The sequence below is a fragment of the Anopheles nili genome, chromosome 3 (assembly GCF_943737925.1).
Source record: "Anopheles nili chromosome 3, idAnoNiliSN_F5_01, whole genome shotgun sequence".
Lineage (NCBI taxonomy): Eukaryota > Metazoa > Arthropoda > Insecta > Diptera > Culicidae > Anopheles > Anopheles nili.
The window spans coordinates 43,593,482-43,616,703 of record NC_071292.1 but is presented as its reverse complement, the minus strand read 5'-3'; the positions used below and the strand labels follow the sequence as shown (position 1 = coordinate 43,616,703).

Sequence of the window (23,222 nt, the reverse complement as noted above, 5' to 3'; positions counted from 1 at the left end):
CAAGAAGAAACGAAAAAATGTAGGCATTAAAGCCCCATCAGTAAATTGAATCCCGTGTAAAGATTTAACCTACCGGGTATAGTTGTTGAGAACGTGCTTGGTATGACATTAGGAAATTACATTCGGCGATTTCGAAGACGGCCAACTATCGCATCCATCGGAACATTTGCACAAAACCTCAAAAGAGGTCTGAATGAGAAAATAAGTGAATGAAGCTGTTCTGTTGTTTTGTTCTGTCGGGTGTTTTCAATGCCCGAACATTTCCGATACATATTCACGAGTATTTTGACGAATTCAACCGCTTGATCTGGAATGTCACAATTGCGTTTTTTTTCGAGCAATGGCCAGCTGTCAAAACGCGGCACATTGTCCGACCCGGGTACCTGTTGTAGTAGCTGCATCGCTACGAAATCAACACTCCGCACGCATCGCGACTATATTTTTCGATTCCATACTTACTTAACAAGAAGGCAAGCAAGAAAGCGCAGCGTTTTGGTCAGCGTGAGTGAGTGCTCGTTAGGGGTATTCCCGTTTCCCGTGCTCGTTCCCGTGTGCCGTGTGCTAACTGGTCCCTCCTGGCCAGCAAAATGGCCTAGCAAGCAGGCAGCTAGTTCCGACCAAAAAAGAAAAAAGAAAAGAAAAGGAACAAAAGATTCCTCACTCCCGCACGCCACCGTCGGAGATCCGGTGACGACGGCTGCTGGGGTGCGCAAGTATAAGAGACGAGGTGGGCGGGAGGGGGAGAGAGAGAGAGAGGCAGCACAGGAAAGAGAGATTTTTTCTCACTGTAAAACGGTACCACCAGAGTGTGTACACAGCGTAAGTAAGTGCTGGCCGTGTGTGCTGGCCAGAAATCTGCAGGCTGGAAATAGTAGTAGTACCGTGCGAACGTTGCAGCACGCGTAGTGCAATCGCGGGCATCATTAAAACGTCGAAAAGCATACACCTACCAGTAGTGGTGGTAACAAAGTTTCGGACGCAAGTTCTGCGGGTTTCTGCAGGAAATCTCCCCTGCCCGATTCATTTCGCCCTCTTCCATCCCATCTCCATCAGCAGCGTGTGAATGCGCTGGTGGTTCTTCCTGCCTTTCGGTGTTCCCACAGCAGGCTGTGGCAGGCAAAACGGTGGAATCTGGTTGCGATATCTGAGCGAGAGCTGTGCAAGAAGAGAAGAAGCTGTGTGTAAGCGCCAGGCAACACTGGGGAGTGGAGTGGGCGCGAGAAAAACGCGATGAAAAACGTAGCAAGCGGTGACCACGGCCGCACGGAAGCGTGAGGCTGTTGACTTCTTTCGCTCCGCTTTCGTGGTAATTATTTTTCCACAATATTCGTTGGGTGAGAAATTCCGATCAAACGTCATGACGCGACGGACTCGTGCCTGTTTTTAGTTGGTTGCTTTTCTTACTCTCTAATTCCCTTGAAAAAGTATGCAATCTTACCGCTGCGAGATGGAAAAGTCAAACTCTTTTTACGCCGCTTCCATTGGTTGGAAGTGTTTTTGTCACAAGGACACCACAACCCTTTTTTGCCGTGAAAGGAAATGCATCGCTGCAGTCTCCCGGGTCCTTGTTGAAGGCTTTTTATTTGCAGGCTCTTCCGCATGCATTTTCATCTCGCTTTCGCTGGGAGCCACCGTGTGTGTGTGTTTGTGCTTGTTGGAAAATCGTGCACTTGTGCACAGCAGCGAAACGCTGATATAGCACTCCCCAAATAGAGCGACTTCCCGACCCGCAAGAGCCCTTCAGGGGAGTGTTAAAGCGAGAGAGAAAGAGAGAGAGAGAGAGTGCACGTTGCGAATGGCGACCGCCGTTTGCGAGAAAAGGAGACACCGGCGCTTCCAACGAATTGAATGGGGAAGGAAAAGCTGTAGCAGGAAGTGATTTTCCTTTTTGTCGTCGACTTCTGCGTAGTTGAGCGCGCACCCTTCAACGAAAAGCAGGCGGCGGCGCTGGCGCTGGCGGGCAGATTTTGACGTTTTCCTTTTGCTTTTCATTTGTGTGTTTTTCAAACACCACCACCACGCGTAGCGAGCGCCTCGAGATTGGGAAAACCATCTGTCGCGGAAAATTTGCTAAATGCCCCCTTCTTCCCTTCTCCACAAAATGGCAGGTTCCCTTCGGTGCCGCTGGCTTTTGGGCTCCGATGGTGTGTTGTTTTTGCGTCCGTGAAATGAGCCCAAACTAAGTGCTGAAAAACGGTTTTGTTTGAAAGAAAAGCAAAAAAAAGCCCCCTTTTTTTCGAGTGGAAGCGAGCGTGAGTGTGTGCGCGTGCGTGCGTGTGTGTATGTGTGCCTGGGGTTGTGTGCGCAGAAGTTCGCGCGGGTGTGCTATTCAAAGTGTTCAAAGTGTGGCGTGGAATGTGCACCCAAAAAGCCACCCAAACACGTACCTGGTGCATGTATGGTGGCGTGTTGGTGGCTATAGTATCCCGAAAGTGAGCAGGAAAAAAAGTGATTTCCGTGAAATAATACGGTGGCCACAGTGGTGGGGCACAGTTGGGGAAGAAAAGCAAGCACCCAAAATTCACGGTGCATGGTGGTGAATTAAAAAAAGAAAAGTAAAGAAGGCAAAAATAACGTGTGTTTTGTGTGCCGCGTCCGATGGCTTTGTGTGTTTGTGGTGCGGTTTTGGTGGGCTGTGTCGTACTACAATCGGTCGCTAGTGTACCTCCAGGCGAGAGTGTGTGAGTGTACCACCAACACGCACGTACAATCGGTCGCCGGTAAAATATCGCCGGCGTGTGCTGTGCTATCAACCAGCAAACAAAAAAAGAAAAGAAAGGAAACACAACGATAACACCCACCCACCCACCACCCACGCTGATCTGTTGGGTATCACGTCCTGACGTTTCCACACGTCCCGAGGTCCTGGTGCCGGGGCAATGGGTGCCCAGCAGGTGAAGGAACGTCCGGTCGGAACTACTTCTTCTACCCTCGGTGCTGGCAGCTCGATTCGATCCAGCCGGAGCAAACCCCGTACGTCGAAGGATGCACGGACCCTTGGCTCGAACATCTTCACTGAGCATAGCGGTAAGTGGGTGTTAGGGGGTGGGAGGGGGGTAGGAGGTGGGGGGTTGTTCTGAGACAAGAAACCAACAGACAGACCACCAGGCCTTCGAAGGGCTGAAACACACTTCTCTGGGCCAACGATTCGTGAGTCTCATTCGAAACCGGAATCTATCGAATGTGAGGTTGTGTGTGTGTGTGCGTTTGTGTAGCGTGTGTGATAAGCCGAATTTCGGCGATAAGGATGCGGATGTACGGAGGCGTTTTGGATGACATGAAGCAAGAGAAGAGAGAAGAAAAACCTCTTCACAAAGAGCCTTCTGGTGCTCGTCCTGTGACATTGCGCTTGCCATGTGCGCATCTTCCTTCGCCTCGCTGAAAGGGAATTTACCGGCAGGATCCTTGAGCACAACCCACCCACACATTCGCCCCCTTTTTCGGTCTCGCACACCAACAAGCGACAATCATCATCTCTTCGGTTCGCTTTTGGTTGGCTTTGAGAAAAATCCGCTTCTCGATCGTTGTGTTGAAGCGCGGACGAAAAGGAGAAAAAGTAACCCTCCGGTGGATGAGCGAAAGTGAGAGCGAGAGAGCGAGAGAGAGAGAGGGAGCAACAAAATGCTTATCGATTGACCCTCCGTCTGTTCGTCGCGGCCAGTCAGCCAGCCAGCCAGCCAGCATTCCACGCTCTTCCACGGCATTGCATTTATGTACGGGGTTTTTTTTTTCTTTCTCTCTCTTTTTCCCTTCTTCCTTTTCTGGGCGTAGGAGTCGCCGGTAAGCCAGCCAGCCAGCCAGCCAGCCAGAGCCCATGTGTGTGTAAGGGCGACGCAAGGGGGAGAGAGAGGCAAATTGAGAGGGGCCAATAATGCCACCAGTCCCCTATTATTTTCCTTCCTTACGAATTACTTTCAACACATCGTAATGCGCCGCCGTGTAGACCCGGGTTTTTGGAATCGGTTGAATTTTGTAAAGGCCGTTGTGTTCCGGGCTGGGTTTTACCGACCCGTTTCGTCCTCACATGACGTCTTTTTCCGTACAGCTGCTTTAGGAAGGGTTCATGGTTTGAGCGAACGTCTTTCCGTCCTCAAAAAGCCAAGGAAAATCCAATCAAAAGTGCTGCAAAAAATCGGCAAAATGTGCTTCTTGGAATTACGTTCGGTTTTGTGAAAGCTGCACGCACACGTCCTGTGACCATTGACCCCATGTGGCGGTTCCAAAAAAAAAAGGGGGTCCGAATTAAGGACACACACGCGCACAAACACACGCCTGCAGTAATGCCAACCTCCTCCTCCCCCACGTTAATAGGGGTTGGACAATTCGTCTTCCCTCGAATTCTCGTCTCGCTGTTGCACTCGCTTTTGTTCAACAAAAATGCCCACCAAAAGAGGGGGTTTGTTGAATTGATTTATCTTCCCTCTCACTCCATTTGGTACATTTTGCACCCCCAAGTCGTCTCGCAGCTTTGTTGGGGCATTTGTTTACGCATGAATTGAGGCCCCCTGTGAGAAAAAAGAATCCGGCCTTCAAGTGCGCCATTCTCACCGGCAGGAAGTCTTGCCTCGAACGGCAGAAGTTTGACCCACGTGAATACCGTCGTCGACGGGTCTCGAGTGCTGCACACAAGCCCTTTTTTCACACACAAGTACAAGTCGTCTCCCCCTGCTGTAAATGCAGCCATAATTACTATCACAACGCTCTCCGATCCGTTCGTGTTGGGAGACTTTCAAAAGGCCAACATCAGCCAGCAGCAGCCTCTCTGGAGGTGGTGGCCAAGAACCGGCCTTATTAAGGTGGGTCACAACACCGACAACAACTGGAACTGCTGCTGTTGCTGGTGTTTCTTCCCCACGCTCTCGCAACGAGGTTTGCAATTCTGGAGGCGAAATCACCATCCTTTTCTCTTACCACCTCGTGGTGGAGTCATTTGAATGTCTCTCGCTCTCTGGGGGTGGGTTTTTTTTTCTCACGACATTACGCACCCCCCCCCCCCCCCCCGCAAGAGGGTTGCAATTCTACACAACGCGCGCGAACGTCTCAATATCTGTGAGTGTTTTTTTAACCCTCCACGCGCCTTGCAACCACGCGTAATTGCCCACTTTTGTGAGTGTGCGTGCGTGCACTTGTTCTGCATTTTTGCGAGGCTGGCTGTGTGGCTTCGGCTTTTTTTTGGGGTAGAATAACTCCCCCTGGTACCCGTTTATTGAGCATATGGTCGAAGATCTAATTAACCAAATATCCCCATCAACCAGTGGATGCTTCGATTGGGGTGTTTTTTGGTTGATACGGTTCCAAATGAGGCACACCAGCGATGGCAGATTAATTTTCTACCCCCGTGTGTGTGTGTGTTAACCTTTCCGGCGGCATGGGGCTTTTTATAAATACTTCCGTTTGGTGGAGTCGTTTTTCCCCGAGCGGAGAGGGAATGATATTTTTCATTCTGCTGGCATTGCTGGCGGGCGACATTTCCAAATACTTATTGCCGTTGGCGTTTGGCTTAAAGTTGGGTTGATTTATTTTTAATCCTCCCCAAAATGCCATCCCTCATTGGCGTCCGATGATTTTAGCGCTAGCCGTCAATCGAACGCTCAAGGACGAGAAAAATCTCCTCCTAGCCATGGTCCACGTGTGGTGGAAAGTGAAAAACAACCTCCTCGGGTTTTTCTTCATTTAATCTAATCCACCATCCCCATTCGAAAGACGCTTTATCGCCGATTATCAGTCGCCATTACTTTTTTTTTTGGCAGACATTCGTGGGTGGTTTGGGTGGCTTTTCTTTCCTTGTTTTGTTGTTTCTCAACTCGCCCTTTTTCTCCACCAGTTGATGAAGCATGGCAATTTTTTTTTGCCGATCAAAACGCCGGTAAAACCTACCCACCAACACCCTCCTCCCAAAAGGGAGACAAAGGCGAAACAAAGCGCGGCAGTCCTTCAGTGTTTGTTGTTACTTACGCGTACATGCGCGCGTGTGTAGCCGTGGTCGTGGCCATCGTCGTCGTGTTGCCACTGACGCTTGTGGGTGGAGGGAGAGGGAGGCGGATGGGGTGAGGGGTTGCAAACCACCCCAATCTAGCGTCTAGTAGGCCAGGGGATGGATGACTGAAACTGTGTGTTCTTACGTTCCTGGAGAAGGAAAGTGCAAGCGAGAATGCGTCTGCGTGTGTGAGAGAGAGAAAAAATAAGAGATGAAATGAAAACGAGAGGGTGCGTGCGTGCGTGCGTGTTGATGATGATGTTGTGCATGTGTGTGCGCTTACAACTCGCGCCCATCGAAGTAGTCGTCGTCGTCGTTGCTACTGAGAATTGATTTTGCGCAGAAGCGGCATTTTATCTTTTTTTTTGTTGCTGGGAAATTGTAGTAGCCACTTGTAAGGAGAATGTCCTGTGCGGGCGCGCGCGCACGTGTGTGTGTGTGTGCGTTTGGTTCCTGCGGCTCATGAGCGGGGTTTTCCGGGAAAGTAGCGAAATCGTAGATAATTGGAACGACTGCGTAAAAGCGCTGCGAGTACGTTAGCGCATATTGATGGCAAACAATTAGGGTTTGTTCGTTTGAGATCGTAAAATAATATGTATGTTTATCACCATGTTGTTGCTTTGAGCAATGATATCCGGTTCGGTTGAGTTTCGATTAGTTTGATATTGACAAAAACAACAATGATAAAATTTTATCCAATTTGGCACACGTGTGAGATGTAGGGAATAGTATGAAATGCTTCAATGTAAGTTCTGCAAATTATTAACCACTGCAATGTGTACAATGGATAGTTTTTGGTATTTGGAAACAACGATGAATCATCAGCAATAGATTAACCTTTACTGTTGAAGGCAAACAACAATAACGAATCAGAAGTCACATGTTTGTTAACGAGACAAAAAATTCAACATGATGAATTATTCGATAAATTAATGCTCTACACATACCTCTTTTTGGTTTGAATGAAAACGATAGACTAACAGATTAGAATACATGGTTGTTTTATTAGAGAAGCGATAAAATGATTGAAAATACGATCAACACAATCGGTGCATTATTCATGATATGAAAAGAATTGAATGATGCATTATTTTTATTCCTTGCTATTTCATTTTTTTGCATCAAATTCTGTTACAAGCACTGAGCTTATTGTGGCGATACAAAACACACGTTTTGCGTTACGTGTGCTTGTGGTTTACCTGTGACGGATGTTTGCCAGAAAGAGGACAGTTGTGGGCAGGATTAGTTACATCGCAAATAATACGAGTTGTATAAACAATCCGTACCAGCAACTTGCATAATATTGCAGTTTGCCCATGAAGCCTTATAGTTGCAGCCTACAATTTGCAAAGTCAAATCATATGTCGACCAAACCATGGACCATAATATGACTTTGAACGGAGATATTAGCACACGGAAACTGTTGTTTGTTACAGAACGCTGTTTTAAACAGTGTTTTAAATTTGGTTTAAATAGTGTAGAAAAGCATCTTGTCCATGAAGAAAAACTTTATTAGAAAAGATAGAGACATTCGTGATAACGTGGTTGTCAAAAGAAATAATATTATATTGCTCATTTTTAGATAAACAATTTTGATGGTGATATGCATGTTTGCTCTTTTACATATTAAACACTTTATGTAATTTAATCTCTTATCAAACTAGTAATTATTAATTATCAAACTCAAGAAGGACATCAAGGAAAGGACTAACATTTTTGTTCGAATCTACCTATACCACAATGGCGGTCCGGATGTTTTATTTTCTAAAAAAAAGAGGTCCATCGAACTAATTTCAGTTCGTTGGTCAAATATTGATTTTCATCCCGGTTCTCCCGCTTGAAGTCGGAATTTAAAATATACCCATTCAGCCATTTCTATCTTCCACATGGCACGGATGGTCGTGTAAGACAACAGCTGTCCAACATGAAGGGAGCGTGAACCAAAGAGAAGCATAAGAGAGTATGTTTCAGGGGGGTTTTGCCTAGAGTTTATCCTTATATGGTATTCCTGGCGTGCATATAATGAAACCGCAAAAGTGGGAGAGAGCACAACAGCGCGCGAGAATCATCGATTGAGCGCCAGAGCATGATCGACTGTTAGCATAAGAAAGAGAGAGGTTTGCGAATCGGGAATAATAACATCGAAAAGAAACCGGGCAGCGGCCCTAAGCATCCGCCGGTTGCTGATGGCGAAACAGAAAGAGACCGGCCGTGGCACAACAACATTCAAGGACAACGAAAAACTTCTTGCAAAGTGCGATAAAGCGAAGGGGGCCTTATGTTGAGGAGATGGGCAGCAGAAACTTCCCCCTCAAAAAAAAGGAAGAACGTCACAAAAATGTGCCCTAATGTTAGTGCTTTCTCTGAAGGAAGCAACTCGAATAGTTTTTTTTTACCATCAATCGATCACAGGACGAATTTAGAAGATCATCAATTCTCATCGATCGAGGTGATTGGTTAACAAGCTAATTATAAGCGCGGTTTTGATTGCACTTCAAGGATGGACGATATTTTAGCATTTCACGATGCGGTGTCCTTGTCGGCATTTTTCTACGTACGTTTAAGGAGGTGGGGATAAAAAAAATGGCCGATTAATCGTTTTTTCCTCTCGCTAGCAAAAGGTCACAGAAGCACAGGTTTGGACGCTGGCAAAATTATGGTGCCCTTGCCCATTTTTGAAACCCTCCTCCCCATGTCGACGAAGCTGTCGCTCGGTGTGTCGTTCCCTGCACGGAGTGAATATATATTTCGGGTGCCTATTTTTAAAGCACCCCCCACACCTTGCCATGGCTAAGGGATAGATGCCATTGTGTAGCAGCGAGGGTCACTTTCACCGTTTGGCAGTGAAAAAAATGTGTCTTTTTAGTGGCGAAATTGTTCCCACACCAGCGCGACAGTTAGCTAGAAATAAATATATACACATGTACGTTAGAAAAGTACTCGCGCTCGAACGATGATGTCATGCCCCACACTGCGCGCTTTGCTTTCGATTACAGCTGTTGCACGGAACATAATCTCGATCTTATCTGCGCCTCATATCAGCTCACGCGGTTTGAATCCGTCACACGTGTGTGTGTATCGATTTGGCAACGGAAAGGAAATCATTTCTCGGAAAAAAAGCACACGATTCGGGGAAAGATTACATGCACAATTTACGTTCCTTCCTAAAATCGGCATGTGAGCCCCTTGAACCAAAGCAGAGGAAGGTAGTTCGCATTTCGCGTCTTCTTATGCGTGAAATATGCCCCCTCCCATATGTTGTGGAAGTAATTAGCTCGCTTAAGGGCAAACGGGGTGAAGAAAAAAGAAACCTGCGTTTTATTGCAACAATTACAAATTATCTGCTCCGGTGATCGTGCTCGATTGTTTGGATTGTTTGGCTAATGGGCGTTTCCCCAGCGTGGCTTTCCCGTTTTCATTTTGTGCCAAATGAGATCAGTAGCATGTTTGGGGTGGGATTATTGTACGCCAAACGACTTCACGACACACAGAGTTCAATTTCGTTTTGTGAGAGTTTAAACCAAGCATAAATAGTGAGTGATTAAACGACAAACGACAGACGGCGGCGGCATTTTGCATCGACCGACGGAACTCCCGAGTTGATATGATGATTTATTTCTTCTCGCGCGCGCGCATGCATTATTCCGCTTTGATTGGTGACAACAACCAAACACTGTGTGCTGCCCCCCGGGTGTGGTTTGTTCGTCTTCTTTATGGAAATGGTGGGTAGTTGGTTGTGCTCCCGTCCATATGAGGGTTTATTTCGAGGCCCCCCTTCAACATCGAGGTTCTCCCGAGTCAGGGAACCCGATTCTCCCGATTCATCTCCCGGGGTCCAAAAATGGCAGCGAAGCAAGATTGATGATTTCCTACCAGAACGCCGCCGAATGCATTATCGTGTGTGGGGCACAAACCAGGCGTTCGATGGTGTGTCTGGGATGCCAGGAGAAGGGCACTGTTTTTTTTTTCTCGTTTTTCGGCAGCCTCAACTCTCGCGTTTGAGGCGTGTGTTCTCGGCCGCAAGCCTGGTGTGTGCTTCCTGTATTTCAATTTCCTTCTCGCCACCGGCATGATGGTGCAGATCGAAAGAAAACCCTCCTCGTAGTTGTGGTACGAAGGGCTCATGCTGGGTGTGAGTGTGTGTGTGTTTCGTGGAGGTTCCACCGGCAGTTGGCAGGGTTTTTGTGAAAAGGAAATAAGTGTTATAATTGACGAGATGGTGGTGGCGAGCGGGACCGTTTTTGGTGGGAAATCTCGTGTCTCGATGGTCGAAGGGAGGAAATTCAAATAAACAGTATAAAATACGCCAACGGAAATTCGGCTTAAGCTGTGTGTTTACTGCACTATCGGAGACGTAGGTAGGTCCACAGGCTTCCGAGCCCATATGTATCGTGTCAACACCATGTTGAGCTGCTTTCTGGGAGGGTTTGTTGTGTAACAAGCATGAGGTAGCAGCTTTGGTGTGGTTTTTCAGACTCGTAGTAATTGAAAATAAGTCCATCATATGCCTTGTTAGAATGTTAGTTTGATTGGGTAGCAAAATGCGGGAATGCGAATGCCTTTAAGACCACCTACGAGAGTCATTTAATTCGGTAATAAAGCTAACTAGAATGTTCGATGAGTTCATCGCTTAACAAAATGTTAGACAGTTACTAATGACACCTGGAAGTCATATATAAGTGTTCTTCTTTTTACGAAATAACAGTCCTTTTCCAAAGCACCGTGATCGTCTGGACACAGATTCTGAGCTCATGAGCCAAAAAACACGACGTCCTCTATGGAGTCTCCTCGACGTTAGACTCGAGGGACTCACGTTAAGCGATAACAGGGCAGATTCACATAAAAATCTACTCACAGCATGAAAAGGGCGTACGCGGTAAAAATCGAGAAGACCGTTTCTTCCCCCCTCACGGTATTATTTCTGCGAAGCAACGAGCTGGAAACCAGTTCTGACTCAATTAAAACGTTGGCTCCAAGCTGCCCCAAGCGAGATGATGCCCTCTGACTCAGCCAATGTCACGATGGTCTCTCACGGGGATGGGCATGTTTTAGTCCGATTTGTTGCCTGCTGTCCGCATTCCGCATCCATCCGCATTTGGTGGTTACTAATTCGTGACATTAAGTGGAAATGTGGAAAACCTTTCGCACGAATTTTCCTCACTTGTTGTGGTGTTGATCGCGTGTTAAACGGCGACTACGCGTGCTGTTTCCCAACGTCCCATGAGGGCCCTTTTAGACACCGACCGGCTGGCCGGCTGGCCCTATATGTGTGTGTGTGTGTGTGAATCCCAATCGGCAGGCAGTGAGTGATCGCAACCGGAAGAGAGCCCCCCATCCGGCCGTCGGTTCGATTTTGTGAAGGTTGCGTCATGTTAAACGCAAGCCGTCGTTTTATTGCCCCGTTGTTGTTGTATCATAATGCCCCAAAAAAACGCTTTGGCCGAGAGGCGAGCGCTCCCTGATGGCGGGAAGAAGTGATTTTTCGTTGCGTTGTTGTCGATGTTTCTAACAACCGTGTTGCGTGTTAAAGGACCCCAAGGTTGTTGCTGCTGTTGGCTTTGATTTTCACACACGACAAGCAGACAGACAAACGGGCAGAAGAAGAAGAAAAAAAATGCCCACAAAATTAGCCACCATCGTGTCGCGGACACGATGCAGTAGCAGAGTTAAACGGAGGGATTTCTTTGTTGTTTTTTTTTTTCGCCACTCTCTTACGGTTCACTTCCGGTGGTGGTAGTGCCGGTATCCGGTGCGCTGATCGATCATTCCAGGCTCCGGGGGATGGAGAGCAAACAACAAACCACAAACCCGAGCGGACTTCAGCTGATACTTGTTCAGAGTGACGAATTGCTACAACGGCGGTGTCTTAGACACTTTGGGAAAACCCCACCACCACTATCTGGTCTGGCCGTCTGGCCGGGGATGAATGGTATCCGATTTCTTCGTGGCCCCGGTAATGGGCCACCCCCCCTCCCCATCTGTCCATCCGGACAGCTTCCGAATCATTCCGTGTCGAGACGAGCAACCAAACCAACCTCGGTGTTTATAAAGTGGTTCCCACCGATTTGTTTGTGTACTCTCGGCGAGAGGCCAGGCAGCAAGTGACGTTGCAGCACACCTGGGTGGGGGGGGAGGGGGAGGTGAGAGGAGGTTGGTTAACTGGAGGGGGTGGAGGACGGCGGTGGACTCTGTTGATGTTTATATTTACACAACGCGTGGCGGCGGCGGCGAGTTGTTGTTGGCTAACCGGCAAATGAAGAGAAGCTGGCGTGTGTTATATTATTTGTCTCTTTTTTTCCTTTTCCTTCTTCTTGATTTTTTTTATGCTCAGCCTCACCGCGTCGTCCTGTAATAGTGCTGTGGTGAGGTTTATTCTTTGCCACCCTTCAAGCGGTCTATCGATGTGAAAAAAACCCCCATCTCGTGAATGATGTTTCTGAGAGGTGGTGAATACAAAAAAACACGGGAGGAGAATCCTTCGTTTGAGTAATAAAAGATCAAGGGTTTTTTTTTTCAGAGAAAGCATGTGGTGCGAGTGTTTGCCAAAATAATAGACGCCATTAAATAATCTCCCCCCACTCACACGTGGGTGGAAGCTGGTGCAAAATATGCATTGGTCTTTTTTCATAATTCGTAAGGGCAAAATGTCGTTTTATTTTGCCCCCCAATTAGCCTCGGATGGGACTTTGAGTTATAATGCAATGAGACAGCGTTGGTTGGTGCATTGTTTTGGGAGTGCCATTTTCACACGAAAACCCCTATTAAGTGTGACGCCATGCATTTTCATCGCGCGAGTGCGATGAGTTGTGGTAAAATAATTGAATCTTTTTTTTTCTCTTTCTTTTATGGCGTGTGGCCATTGGAGCTCAGAGAAGATCGTAAGGTAAAATGGACGAGCTACGCTTTACTCCGTCCTTGGTTAACCGATGGTGTGATTCCATTTGTGACCTGCCATTCTTTTTTTTTTCTTCTGTGTGCAATCATTTCGAAGCCGAGATTTATGGTAGCGGAATTAATGGAGCATGCTTCTTCTGCCTAACAAGATGGAGAAGAAACAGGCGAAGGTATTTTTGCCTGCAGCTGATTTGGGCCGCCCTTGCAATTTATGTTTCACGTGTGAGCAAGCACAATCTATTGTTGTGTGTGCTTTTTTTTCTGTTCTCTCCATCCGAGGACATTATGCAGCTTGGCCAGCATCCAAATCTGGTGCACAAGATTGCCGAATTGGGCGTTGTTGGTTGGTTTGTTTGGTTCGGGTTGTGTCAAGGTCGTCGTAAGTTGAACAATTGGTTTGGTAGATCAGTTGCAATAGGAAATACAAGATAAAAAAAGTTCTTAAACACATTTTAGACATCTTTGCTACGTTACGCTAATGTAGGCTGGTGAGAAAATTTAACCATTTTTGCAACATGCTAAAACACTTGATGTATATCTTTCCCCTTTATTAGTTCACTCTCGCTCGAGAGATCACTATCCCTCGTCCTCCCAAGCCGGGTACACGCTGTCCTCGACCTTATTAAGCATGTCCGAGCTGAGAGATAATTCACCATAGTCAGGTTAGGGCAATAGATGGATAACCACGCAGCTTCGTGAGCCGAGCTGGAGGGAAGGCCTGTTAAAGGAGCCCAGTCCTCTCGCGACCATTCATACCCTTCCGAAATCCCCAAGCCTCTATCGTGACCGTGGCGAAAGCCGGCAAAGAAGTCCGAAACCAGTACTCAGAGACAACGATCTCTGCGCAATGTCGGTCGAGTTCATGCCACTGGCGAATATTACGGTCATGGAAAGCGAGGAGAGAAGTATCATGTCCGTGTGGGGGACGGTGTTGATGATGGGGGTCGATCTAAAATAAGCGCTATCTTTCCTTCTCCTGTGTCTCTGTGCCCACAATCATCGCCCATCTGTTGCAGAACTTAATTCGTAAAGTGCACCCAAATGGCGATCTGTAACGGGGTTGTTTCGTTTTAATTCCTGCTTAGAAGAGTGTGTGTTGATGATTTTCTCAAGTCTCGGCTAGTTTTTTGGATCGATTTTACATATGTTGGTCATATGGTTTTTCATAGCAAACCACCGACGACTGGTAAAGGGTGCGATTAAATTGGCTATGTCGTTTGTTTGGACATCATTTGATATTATCTTCTTCGCAAGTAGCTTTCTGTGATAAATAGTTAACAAATATGTAGCTTCCGCAAGATCGCAAGAAGATTTTATCTGTTTTTTTTATTCTTATCAAATTGGCCCTTTTCTTTTGCACGGTTCTCTTGGCATAAAACAAAAAGTACCGTTGCAAATAAGACGTTCCCGCTTTACCAGGGAGCTTTTTAACACTCAGCAGCACATTACCCAACGATTAAGCAGATGAAATACTGCCAATTTTAATGGCGAATGCTTTTCCACGTTCCACCCAACCGGCACACGCGCGCAGGGTTTACACGAGAGGTGGAGATTCCCTTTTCCTTCCCCATTGGCCGTTCGTTATGGGAAAAGCGCACATTCTTTTATGTCGAAGTATTTGCGGTGAATAATAATGATGGTGTGGTTACCATTAATAACGTCTCAACAGACGGAAAAGGGGAGAAAAGTGGCTCGTTGCGGCGGCCGCCCGCGTTTGCATATACATATCAATCGCACTTGCACTTTCGTTAAGTTATGCTTTGTTGAGAAAAGCGCAAACCACCGGCGAACAGCGGTTTATTATACTTTCTTTTCACACGCCATTACCGTGTTCACAGATCTGTGTGTGTGTGTGTGTGTGCGAATTATCCTGTGTGGGTGAATTGGGCCACACCACCACCGGGAGTGCAATGTCCTAAGATGATGCTTCAACGCGGTAGAGCAGCATGAAATATTTTGCGATTAACAAAAGCAGCCTTTTTGGGGGCTTTCTGTTGAAGGAAAGTGAAATATATTCGAACTCCCCCGCAGGGGTGGGTTTGGTTGAACACCGAGTTCAATGGACTCGATGGTGTTTGCTCTCTGTTTGCTTCGTGGAGAAAGGATGTTGTTAGCTTGTAATTATTTGTAATTATATCGCATATTTACCCGTCGTTAGAAACCGTAAAAAAGCGAGATAGAGAAACGGCGAGAGAGACTGAAAAATTTGGAAATTCTTTCTGGCGTATTTTATTAATTGTACCCCTTTTTTACCGTTTGCTTTCTTCCGATGTCCCTTTTCCAGAGGCATTATTACAATCGCGCCCGTTACCACACATCCCACCACCGGGAAGCTTACTGCCGACGGATCTGCTCACCCAGAATCAGGATGGGCCGGAAAACCACACCGGAACGATGCACTCGCAGGGCAGCTCGAACACCGCCCAGTCCAGCTTCGAAACGGCCAATCGGTGGACGTCCAAAGAGAACCTGCTGGCACCAGGACCCGAGGAGGACGATCCTCAGCTGTTTGTGGCCCTGTACGACTTTAAGGCTGGCGGTGAAAATCAACTGAGCCTGCGCAAAGGCGAACAGGTGCGGATACTGTCGTACAACAAGTCCGGCGAATGGTGTGAGGCTCACTCGGATTCGGGCCACGTTGGTTGGGTGCCGTCGAATTACGTGACACCGTTGAATTCGCTGGAAAAGCACTCCTGGTATCATGGGCCAATTTCGCGCAATGCCGCCGAGTATCTGCTCAGTTCCGGCATCAACGGAAGCTTTCTGGTGCGTGAAAGCGAAAGTTCCCCAGGCCAACGGAGCATTAGTTTGCGGTATGATGGTCGCGTCTATCACTACCGGATCTCGGAGGACTCGGATGGGAAGGTTTACGTGACGGCTGATGCAAAGTTTAACACGCTGGCTGAGCTGGTGCATCATCATAGTGCGCTGCATGAAGGACATGGCTTGATCACGCCGCTGCTGTATCCGGCACCGAAGCAGAACAAACCGACGGTGTTCCCGCTTAGTCCGGAACCGGACGAGTGGGAAATTTGCCGGACGGACATTGTGATGAAGCACAAGCTGGGCGGAGGTCAGTACGGTGAGGTGTATGAGGCTGTGTGGAAGCGGTACTGCAACACGGTTGCGGTGAAGACGCTCAAGGAGGATACGATGGCGTTGAAAGATTTCCTGGAAGAGGCTGCTATCATGAAGGAGATGAAACATCCAAACCTGGTGCAGCTAATAGGTAAGCAGTACACTGCAACATATGGGAATCGTGGAAGCCTTGGTTAGCTGAGCATATATATATACATTTTAGAAAGGCAAGGCGCCGTATTGCAAGAAATACATCTACCACTCCTTAACCTTCAGTTGAGCGGATTTTTGTTTCCAAGCCACGCTATTCGAACGTTGTCTTGTTTTAAAGCTTATCTGCGTGATCATGCAGATGCAATTTAGAGATTATTGTTAACTGCGATATAAGGAGCTTAATCTCGACATTTGGCTGATTGTATGTCACAGAGCAGTAAACCTAACCTCATAGGCCATTAAATTTTAAATAGTTGTTCGTGTTGTGTACAAATTCTCATTACTAAAGTGTACTTGAACATCATTTCTTTTAAATTGTTCATGACAGTGACGCCTGCAACCCTGTTTTTATTGTTGATCATTATTTTAATTGTGTAGCTTGATGTGATTGTTTTATTTTAGATTTTATTTGTTTGATGTACGGCATAAAAATTACAAAAGACGGCCAGGCGGCACTGTCTTGGATAAAAGATTAAAAATGTAAATATGCATCGCAACGTTATTTTTCTGATTTTAAATTAAAAGTGAAAGTGAAAGGTTTAAATGTTGTTTAATTAGCGACGACAAATGTCTAATTGGATAGGATTTGTTTCGCATAATTGTGGCATCGATAAGCATAGCAATTTCTCTGAAATTCTAGTTCATTACAAAAAAAAACCCTTCGTGTGTTGCGTTTCCTTTCATCGGCGGAATAAAATGCGCTGTGTAAATGAATGCACAACAAATCTCCAAACACGTGTTTAACGTTTTAACTTTCCATTCTTTTGTTACAGGCGTCTGCACACGCGAACCACCGTTTTACATCATCACCGAGTTTATGAGCCATGGCAACTTACTCGACTTTCTGCGCACCGCTGGCCGAGAGACGCTAGACGCGGTGGCGTTACTGTACATGGCCACGCAGATCGCATCCGGCATGAGCTATCTCGAGAGCCGGAACTTCATCCACCGCGATTTGGCCGCACGAAACTGCCTAGTCGGTGACAACAACTTAGTGAAGGTGGCTGATTTCGGGCTGGCCCGATTGATGCGTGACGATACGTACACGGCCCACGCTGGGGCTAAATTTCCCATCAAATGGACGGCACCCGAGGGTCTGGCGTACAACAAGTTCAGCACCAAGTCGGACGTGTGGGCCTTCGGTGTGCTGCTGTGGGAGATTGCGACGTACGGCATGTCGCCGTACCCGGGCATCGATCTGACTGATGTCTTCCACAAGCTCGAGTCCGGTTACCGCATGGAGCGTCCGCCAGGTTGCCCTCCGGAGGTGTACGACCTGATGCGAAAGTGCTGGCAATGGAATGCTCAAGATCGGCCGACCTTCAAGAGCATCCATCACGATCTCGAGCACATGTTTCAGGTAATTAGAGATGGGGTGTCTCTCTAGAGCTAATAGGTCTTATTCGGATAGATTTTCTGTTGACAGGAATCCTCCATTACCGAAGCGGTTGAAAAGCAGTTGCAAGGGGTCGGCGTGATACCGATGCAGCTTACACCGCAGATGAACAAGAAGCCTCACATGGGGATGCAGCAGCAACAGCAGCAGCAGCAGCAGCAACAACAATTGCTACCACCTCCTCCCCAGCAGCAGCAACAGCAACAGCAGTCGCAACATGAACCGGCAATAACTCCCATCTCTGGTGAGTCATTATGATAGGTTGAACTAATTGATAACAACACTTGTTTTACCTTTAAAGGTATGTTAGTAAATCAACGTAATCTACTATAAGCAAGGATAAAAATCAAAATTAAGTTATTAAAACAAGTTTACAAAAATTATTGCTCCAATTGCGACACTCTCTATCATCAAATTTGGAGATCGTACACTCTTTAACATTTTTCATAATTTTTATGGCATTGTTTTCGTTGATGTGAAATGTCTTTTATGTTATCACGCACAGAAATTTTGTCCAAAAAATCCATTCTCAATAACAAGAACAGGAAAATGAATGAATTGCGATAGATAAGGATCGGTTTTCATGATATAATTCATTATGCATTTGCAGATTCGGGATCCGGCTCTAAATTCAGCACATTTGGAAACAAACAACCGGCTACCGCCGGAGTGCAGATGCGACGGACAACGAACAAGCGTGGCAAAACGGCCCCAGCTCCACCAAAGAGAACAAGGTACAGTTGAGCATCTGCTACGCGGTGCCGTGCTGCGTCCAACCAAAAATGCCTTTTTAATCGATTATTATATTTCAGTCTGCTCTCGTCTAGCCGTGATTCGACGTACCGGGACGATGATAATTGCAGGCTCGGAGATGGCGAACAAAATGCTAATGGTACTACTATTCCTATCACAAAATCGTGCTCTTGCAGTAGTTTTCTTATCGATAAGCTGTTTCGAGGTATTTTATGAATCACGAAAAGTCATTGAATTTTGATGGTTGCTTTCATTTGAACCGTTTTATCTAAAACTACTAAAAGCACCAAAGAAACATGCCGCCTAACTTTTGTGTTGATTTCAGTTTAATAATTTAGCTGGTTTTCTTCAATATATTTTTTGCATTTCATAAGTCCGAATAATTTTAATTTCATTTCTTGCCTATACACAATGTAACGGCATAGTATGTGTTAGTTTAATTCGACTCACGTATTAAAATGATTATCATAACATCGTTATTTATTTGCATAACCTGTAAACATATGTTAAGTTATAATACCTTTAACATGCTTTTCGATGCCGCAAAAACTAACTACAAGCGTGAGATAATTCCCGATATGATATGCAACATAAGTTGAGTTATTTGTATTTATGCTGAAATGGTTTTTATTGTAGGGTTTACGCGAGACATGGCCAATCTCATGAATCGTGCCACAGACTCCGAGAATGAGCAAACAGAAGTTACGCCTGACACCGACACGGAGAATCCGGAACCGATCGGCTTTCAGAAAACGCCACAGCAAAGCTCCTTCAAACGGGCTCCGATCATGGGAAACCGTGGCTTGGAAACCCGAGGCAGCAAGCGGTTGCCACAGCAGGCACGCCGTGATCCACTGCCGCCCGGAATAGGAGCACAACCGTTGATTGGTCCTGAACAACAACTCGTAGTCGGAGCCTTGGAGGTTCAAAACGTGAAGAAAGCCATCAACCGGTTTGGCACGCTGCCTAAAGATGCAAGAATAGGAGCCTATCTCGAGTCTCTGCGTCAAAGTAATGGAACCGTAGTTCAGCAATCGCCAGGAACGGCACAGCAGCAGCTGTCTCAACAGCAGCATCAAGCGATGCAAATGCAGAACTCGGCCCAGATGCCAATGGGTTCGAACACTGGCATGCCACTGGTTTCAGATCCTCCGCCACCACCGATGGCCGCGGCGAATGCGATATCAAACAGCATACTAGCACAACGGAATGCGGCAGCCGTTAAAGCAGCACAACCGCAGATGATACGTAGCAATTCCTCGAGCGGGGTGACCATGTCCAACTCGGCCACAGCTAGTCTTTCAAAGTTACAGCGCCATCGCACGACAACGGATGGCTCGATGATGACGTTTTCGTCCTTTCGCGGGACGGTTGGAAACAATAGTCCTAAGCGCGCCGTTCAGCCAACTCTTGCCGATCTCGAATTCCCGCCACCACCCGTCGATCTGCCGCCTCCACCAGAGGAGTTTGATATGCCATTCGATCAGCGAGGAGGAGGTGGTGGCATGATGGAGAAAACGATGGCCCCATCGAACGATGTGCGCAACACGGAACCAAGCGTCGAAGAGGCGAGCTCACGGTTCGGTGTGAGCTTACGCAAACGGGAACCGTCTACGGATTCCTGCAGCTCACTGGGCAGTCCGGCCGATGCTATGATCAATCCAGCGGGAGATCCCTCGATGCTTCCAATGCCACCTCCACCTCCGGCCAGTGCGAAGGAACTTAAAGCTGATACCAAGCGAGGAGTGACAAATGTGCCAAAGTGTTTACCACCGGGTGCTGGTGATGCTGGTGGGGGTAAAAAATCTGTCGGTGCCAGTGGCATACCGCTGCACGGCACTTCCGATCCAGCGTCACAATTAGTCAGTGAGCTGGGTGAATCGGTACATTTACCAAAGGCGCCCTCACCGCTGTCCGCAACCTTGGAATCGCAGCAGCCAATATCGCACTACAAATCATCGGACGTCAGCTCGTTGCGCAAGCCGGTCACGATGTCCAAATCCACCATTCTGCCGTCGTCCAGTGCTTCGGCATCGGAAAACTTCAATTCCAATGCTCAGCCACCGTTCAAAGCCCAACTGAAGAAGGTTGATGCCGGAAAGCGTATTCCTGCCCAAGCAACGAAAAAGGAGGAGAACGCTGGGGGCATCATTGATTTTAAGTCACGGTTGCGCAAAGTCGATCAAAACAGTGCGGAAGTGTCTAGCAATGGTGGGAATGTTGGTGGTGATCTCGCGGAATCTGCAACGACTGTGGACAATAATAATAAACATCATCCGGGCAACAGCGCGCATAGTATTCACAATAACAACACCATCAATACGACCATTTCCAGCAATAGTAATGGCAATATCATAAACAACAATGACAATTCGGCGTCGTCCTCCTCGTCGGAAAATGAAACCCATCGAACGCAGAAAAAGGGCGACACGGGGACGATGATGGTAACGAGGAATGGCACCGCTCTGTCAGGCAAAAACAATCAAGACCCAAGCAGTAAGCTGCTGCTGGATAATAATGAATTCAACTCACTGAAGCTGAAAAAGACCAGTGCAGCTGCGTCGACGATAGTGACGGGCTCGGCCCCGATCGATAGTAATAAGGTGATCGAGCTGAAAAAGACTGAAATAAAGATCGAACTAAGTGACGATCGGAAGCGTGAAAGTTTGGAAGGCAACTCGCTCAAAGTGGACAGTGGTGGCGGTAGCGGTGATAATCTCTCTACTGGAAGCAGTGGAGCCGGTGGCGAGGACGGTGACGGAAAACGCAAAAGTACCGGCAGTATTAGCAGCCTCAAGAAGCTGTGGGAAGCGAAGGAATCTCCGAACGATCAGCTGAGTGCCCAGCTGAGTCCGAAGATGGGTACGAAAAGTGCGGCCAACATGGTCCCGAAAATGAACAATAATCTGGAAGCGGATGATGGGACCGGAGAAACGATTCACCAGCCACAGGATGCGCAGCAGCCCTCGAATGTCAGCCCTGCTGGTTGCGTTTCAACGGGGACATTAGGAAACAGCAAAAAACCAGCCGTCCCGATGAAGCCATCCAAATTCTCTTCCATTTACGCAACGCCGGTGCAAAATATGATGCAATCGACATCGTCCATATCGACAACGGGCTCGGGCGGTGGAACACCGGCCACTTACAGTACCGGTTACTCCAAATCGATCGACAACGCCAACTTACAAGACAAATCGGCCACAACGACAGCGCCTTCCTCGGTACCAGTCGCATCGCCGATGCCTCCTGCAACAGGTGGACGGGAAAACATTCTGGAGCTGGTGCTGCAGCTGCAGAGCGGGTTGAAATTGCCTGTCGCCAACATTTCCGCCACACAGTGGTTGGCGCTGAGCGATCGGCTTAATTCTTTGCAGTCCTGTTGCGTTACGTTTGCTGACAACGAAAGCCTGCCTCCGCATGCCAAATTTCACTTCAGAGAGCTAGTCACGCGGGTGGAGAACCAGGCACGGTCATTGCGCTCCGCCAGCAATAAGAACGTTCAAGACAACGAAAAACTCGTCCAAGAAGTCGGCCAATCACTGAAGCAGATATCGAACGCACTGCACAGGTAATTTCAAGTAAAGTTGGTTGATTTCGATGAACAATTTTAGTAAATCGTTCGTGTTGTGTGGTTCGTTTGAAATGGGTTTTATAACATCTTTGATTTGACGAAGCCACATTTCACTTCAGAGAAGCATCCCCACTTAATGCGACTATAATGCGTTTAGTTGCGTTGCGGGTTGCATATTGTTTAAAAAGCCTCGATACACATTAGACTTCAATCATTTTATGTACAAAAGATCAACATCCTCGGACCCGTAGAGTTTGAATTTGATATTTATGGCTGCGTCTCAGAATTCGGTGTAGCAGCTTGCTTGAGCGTTACAGTTTCCATGAGTGATATATTTCAGTGTGAGTCCTCATCGATTTTAGGTCACAAATTTTGATTCCTTAAGATGATGCAGGCTTTGAAGAAGGGTACGTAAACAGATTATTAAAACTATCTTATGTATTCGTGTATGTATGATTGATTCAAATACATTGAAACCAACCAAAACTTTGAACGAGACGAAAAATCATACAGTTAACAGATCCCAACCAAACGCAACTGAACTAACATCATATTATAAGGGCTCACTGATCCATCCCGGATGAAACGTTCCAACGAAAACCCGTACAAGTCGATACGGTTAGATTACAAACACACAAAATAAAGGAATCCTGCAGTTCTACGGTGGAATTCGATGGGTGATGAATCGACTCCTGAAACCCGAAATGATGAAGAAGGATATTATATTACCTAACGTACGAGATATACTTGTCGGTAATATAGCGGGATTACGACCTACCCCGACTATATGCTCAATAAAATTTGCCAAAAAACGTTCAATAAATTATACAGACACAAAGCGTGTGCAGGTAGCAAACGCACAAGCTTTACTTGCATCTCTCTAAATTTCCCACTTTAGAAATCCGCATGTCAATGTCAGCATAAGTGGTGAAGCTTTTATTTTCATATATAGCGGTATTTGATCACTTCTCTTAAGTTGAAGTCAGTTTAGTGGCATGGATATTGCTTAAATTGAATTGTGAAAATGGTAAACGCAGGGATTTTGAGTATGAATTTTAACAGACACGTGTTTTTTAATTATGGAGCTGACCGTATCTGCAAGTAGGAAGATGCAGCGAGATGCAGATATGCTGTGCGGATGTGTGATGTGAATTTTAAGGCATTGTTAGTGATAGTTTTAAATCGGAATGCATACAAAACAAACCCGAAAAGCTGAACATCCTGATAACTGCTCGGCTTGAAGCCCTGCAAACCGTAGAAGACTGTAAAACGTTTAAGTTTCTAAACATATAAATACAAGACACGGCAACCTCATAACCGATTGCTACTAATGATGATGT

The 23,222-nt window shown here is 46.8% G+C and overlaps 1 protein-coding gene across 1 annotated transcript; it reads left to right on the top strand.

The window, feature by feature from the left end:
• Positions 1-469: 469 nt before the first annotated feature.
• On the top strand, positions 470-21,883 carry LOC128727147 (tyrosine-protein kinase Abl). Its single transcript, XM_053821020.1, has 8 exons — positions 470-501; positions 2,109-3,027; positions 15,156-16,100; positions 16,936-17,522; positions 17,589-17,802; positions 18,169-18,292; positions 18,371-18,516; positions 18,948-21,883. Exons 2-8 carry the CDS (start codon positions 2,880-2,882, stop codon positions 21,881-21,883), a joined length of 5,100 nt encoding a protein of 1,699 aa, XP_053676995.1. The 5' UTR covers positions 470-501; positions 2,109-2,879.
• The last annotated feature ends 1,339 nt before the right edge of the window (positions 21,884-23,222 follow it).